The sequence below is a fragment of the Nematolebias whitei genome, chromosome 13 (assembly GCF_014905685.2).
Source record: "Nematolebias whitei isolate Nwh7 chromosome 13, NemWhi1, whole genome shotgun sequence".
Classification (NCBI taxonomy): Eukaryota; Metazoa; Chordata; class Actinopteri; order Cyprinodontiformes; family Rivulidae; genus Nematolebias; species Nematolebias whitei.
Genome location: NC_056510.1, coordinates 29,052,505 through 29,057,191, shown reverse-complemented (window position 1 = coordinate 29,057,191; position 4,687 = coordinate 29,052,505). Strand labels below are relative to the sequence as shown.

At 39.6% G+C, this 4,687-nt stretch overlaps 1 protein-coding gene across 1 annotated transcript in view; it reads left to right on the top strand.

Annotated features, from left to right (window-relative positions):
* Window positions 1-3,901, top strand: part of tspan7b (tetraspanin 7b) — a 19,463-nt gene extending 15,562 nt beyond the window's left edge. The window contains exons 6-8 of the mRNA XM_037687049.1: window positions 770-853; window positions 966-1,051; window positions 1,136-3,901. Coding sequence (XP_037542977.1) covers window positions 770-853; window positions 966-1,034 — 153 coding nt within the window. The 3' untranslated portion in view covers window positions 1,035-1,051; window positions 1,136-3,901. The remainder of the gene's footprint in view (window positions 1-769; window positions 854-965; window positions 1,052-1,135) is intronic.
* The last annotated feature ends 786 nt before the right edge of the window (window positions 3,902-4,687 follow it).

Sequence of the window (4,687 nt, the reverse complement as noted above, 5' to 3'; positions counted from 1 at the left end):
TACATGTTATATACATGCTCATATATGACATACATGCTCATATACATAATATACTTGCTCATATACATCATATACATGCTCATATATATCATATACATGCTCATGTGCATCATATACATGCTCATATATATCACATACATGCTCGTATACATCATACTGTATATATATCATAAATATGCTCATATTTACAGTATCATATACATGCTCATATGCATCAAATATGGGCCAATGGGCACCCGGAGGAGCAGATGGTGGGGGTTGGGTTAAGGGCCTTGCTCAAGGGCCCAGAGTGGGACAAATGAGGGTGGAGTCAGGTGTGGGAGCTTCACCTATCCCACCCACATTTTGATGTTGTCAGTACTGGGAATTGAACTGGCTATCTTCTGATCACAGGCCCACCTTCTCTAACCTCTGTGCCACCACTCCCACTTTGGAGCAGCTGTGGTTGAGTGGTTAGAGCAGTTGTCCTCCCAAGCAAGAATTGGGGGTTCGATTCCACCAGCAGTCGCATTCTGAAGTGTCCCTGGGCAAGACACTGAACCCCTTATTGCCGTCGATGTGTGTCCCATCGGTGTATGAATGTGATAAAGCTCTGATTAGTCTATATAGAGCTAGTAGAGTGCTGTATGAATGGGTAAATGAGGACACAGATTGTGTTGTAAAGAGCTTTGAGTATCTTGATAAGATAGAAAGGCACTAAAGGTACAGTCCATATGCATGCTCATATACTGTACATCCTTCGTGGACTAACATGGCCCCTGTGTTTCAGGGCTGCTTTGAGTTGGTCACTTCGTTCATGGAAACCAACATGGCCATTATTGCAGGAGTGACGTTTGGGATCGCCTTCTCACAGGTAAGACCTTCGAGAGATTATGGCAAATAAATAGGCTTAAAAAAATAAAACGTTTGGTGAGAATAACACACACAAAAAAAGCATCTTACATGAATCTTTGCATGTGCTTCAGCTGATTGGCATGTTGCTGGCCTGCTGTCTGTCCCGGATCATCACAGCCAATCAGTATGAGATGGTCTAGCTGATGTGACATGGCAGGTGAGAAGTGATTATTAACTTTTAAAGAGTTCACATCTATCAACTCATACGTCATTCCTGAACATTGGACTTGTGTTTTTTTAGGGAGATGGAGAGAAGAGGAGACAAAAGAATAAATTCCCAGAAACTCCAGCGCACACGTGAACTGGAATAGACCTCCGTCTGTCTCTCTGCCTGCGATCTTAATGTATTATCTTAATGTAACTTCTTGTAACGCACCATTCCTTGACTCACTGCAGTTGCATCAAAGCCTACTATACCACACACTCCACATGCTTGATGTAAACGTTGCTCATTAGTAGGTTCTTTCTGATCAGCGCAGCCCATAATAAGCAGGTGGAGCAGAGTTGTTTGAGCCGACAGCCTTCAGAAGGTCATTATTTAACCCTGAGATTAGTTAAACCTTTCATCATTTTCTCATCGCCCATCTTTGTTTTTCTTACGTGATTATGTGCACTCAGGAGGGTTTACTGTATCGAAGGAGAGAAAAGGGAGAATTATTGTATTTTTTTATGACAGCATAAAAATCTATTGTGTTTTTGCCCAAAACATAAAAAGTCGTAAATTTTGACTAAAGACAAAAAAAGTGATTTCTTTTGTGATGGTTCTACTGTGAATTTTTTTTACTATGTTTGTAGCCTTCAAATTATAGTGTTTAATCAGTTTGATGAAGAGGGAAAAGCATGCTTGCTTTGTCACGTCAGCTGGCTCAGAGTGCAGTGAACTTTATGTGAAATGTAGATTTATAGCATCAAATTCTGTCCAGTTCTTCTAAAACGCCTCTTTTTGCTACAATAATTCATTCTATGAATAAGAAAAGCTAAATTAGAGAGCAACACAGCTAAAAAGAAACCCTTTGTTTGGATTTTAGCTTTTTATTACCCTCAAAATCAGCACTAAGGTGAAGATGAATCTGAAGACGAATCTTCGTCTTTATTCCATTTCGTTTGTGCGCAGCAGCAGTACCACAGCATGATGCTACCACCGCCGTGCTCCGCAGTTGGTACAGCGTTCGCACCGTCAAAATGAGAGCCAATCTACACCTTTAAAAACCTTTGACTTCTCCTAAATGATTTTATTGTTGTTGATGTTTTGAATCAGAAAGACTTTGAATGAATTTGTTCATTTTTGAAGTTAGCAGATGTTTGGACAGTTTTTTAAAAGAAATGCACTAAAACGGTTGCACCTTGTTGGATGCAAAAGGAAGAATAATTGAAATACAGCTGCAGTCAGAAATGTATAAACACACGGTTGATTTGAACTGTTCTTTGTTCAGGGTGGACTACAACATACAAACTCAGTGATTTTTAAAAACAGGACTACGTGCACACGTTTGAATGTATTGTGAAGTTTAAATAAATAGCTGTACTCTGGTATTTGGTTAAATGCTCCTTAGCAGGTTGTACCTCAACCACAGGCTTTTTATAGACATCAACAGCTTTGATGAATATTTGACCTCTTTTGGTCAAAATAGGTACAGTTTATTTAAATTGGTGGGTTTCCTGGCACAAACTCAGTTTTTAGGCTCCAGCTTTGTGAAGATCATTCAAGGCATTGTGTTGTTTCACTTTATTTAGTCAGGAACCAGTTCTGATGTGTGTTTGGGATCATTGGAACGTCCAGTTTACAAGCAGCTGTTGATCTGAGCTGGAGCTGAAGGATTTGGAGGCCGACCTCCTTTATTATTCCAATCACTTTGTGCTATGCATTAGTGCCACCATGATGCTACCACCACCATGCTCGACAGTGTCTTCATTCAAAATTATCACTTGGACTCCACCAAACATGCTTCTTGTCACTGGTTATATACAAATTCTGACCCCAGCTGTATTTAATGTTCATCATTCTTTGTCTAAATCAGGTCTCCCTTGTAAATGAGTCCTCGAGGCTCAATGAGACGAACCTGTATAAATAAAGGTTGAATGAATGTTGGTTTAAGAGGTGACAAACTGCCCTTATTGCACTGATGTTGACTGAATGATTACTTTGTGTGAAGGTGTTAAGGACTGGATGCTGCTTCATGATCCAAGGTACATTTTCTGTTACATTTTACTCCTTGTGTTCTGTCTTTTTGTTCAACCAGCTGTCAGGACTTCGCTGTAAATCTTGTTTTTGCTTAGCCTTTAGGAAAAAGTCAGCGGATCAACCGTTTTCACCATCAGGGTCATGAATTGTCTTCTTCTGGTGGAGTATTCTGTAATGAGAGCGCTCTGTTACAAAGGGAGATTAGCCGAACGCGTTTGGTATTCTGTGTAGTCCATCAGCCTGCTGCCATCATCATCATCATCATCACCCTCATCTGTAGATATGTATTGGAAATGTAATTTATATGATGTGACGTTTCACTGACTAATACGCTACTTAGTATAACTGTTGTGTCACGGTTTTAAATCCACATTTTGTGCTCTGAATCAGTATTTGTTTGATAGTTTATAAGAATCTTGCACTGGAAAAGCAATTGTGGCTGACGTTTTGTTGAGTAGAGCTCAGTTTAGCTGTTTTGTTAGGTTTACAGTTTCACTTAGGCCTTTTCTATCTCCCTCTCTTGACGTGTGAGAGTGTGTGTGATTTGGCTTCTTTGAGTGTGTGTCAGTAAAATCAATGTAGACTTAGTGGCTCCTGCTGTGATCAGTTGTTTTTTTTGGTCAGTATTTTGTTGTGACTTTTCCCTCCTTTCCAAGCTGTAAATTTAGTTGGTGAATGTATGTTTTTCAACACCCTTCTCCAATTTATTGTTCTGTAAATACTAACATGTAATACCATCTAGCTTACACATGGGGGCACTAGACCCCCATGCAGAGTTGCACCATGCTGTCACCATCAGTGGTCTTATCAATAAATATACACAGTAACAGATTTGTTTGGACCTCATTTATTTCTGCTTTAACTGGTGTGGTGAATATTAATATTTACCTCCTGGTTTCTTCAAATGTTTCTATATGATCAGTTCTGACATTCAGAACCTGCTGAAATAGTTGCTTATGGGCACTATTTCAGCAGGTTGACCAATTTGACTTTTAATAGATTTGAAGCAATCATGTGGGGTTTTCTTTCCAGCTGTTCTGCTTCAAAAATGTGTGTTCTTGTGTTTCTAAAAATATGTTTTCATAGGTAATTTAGTCTTTATTATAGTGTAGGTTTGAACAGTTTGAGTATGGAGCAATTCCAATTAGAAAAACTTTAATTTGTTAAAAATAATAATAAAAAAAAAAACATTATGAATGATGGCATGTGTTTTAAATAAAGCTTTGAAATTACCAAAAGGTATGTGAACGATAAAAAACAAACCAACTGAAATCCATCCATCTCTTATCTTGTACCCACTCTTCCTTTTCGGGTCATGGTGCCCATATTCAGCTAACACTGTGTGAGAGGCGGGGGACACCTTGGACAGGTCTCCAGTCCATCACAGGGACACAGAGACAAACGAGACAAACAACCATTAGGGACAATTTAGAGTTACCAATCAGACTAACATGCATGTTTTTAGTCTGTGGGAGGAAACTGGAATACCCGGAGAAAACCCACGCATGCACGGAGAGAACATGCAAGCTTGACCCAGGGGGGGGTCTGAGGCCAGGATTTGAACCAGGGACCTTCTTGCTGAGAGGCAACATCTCAGTTCATAGCCCATGT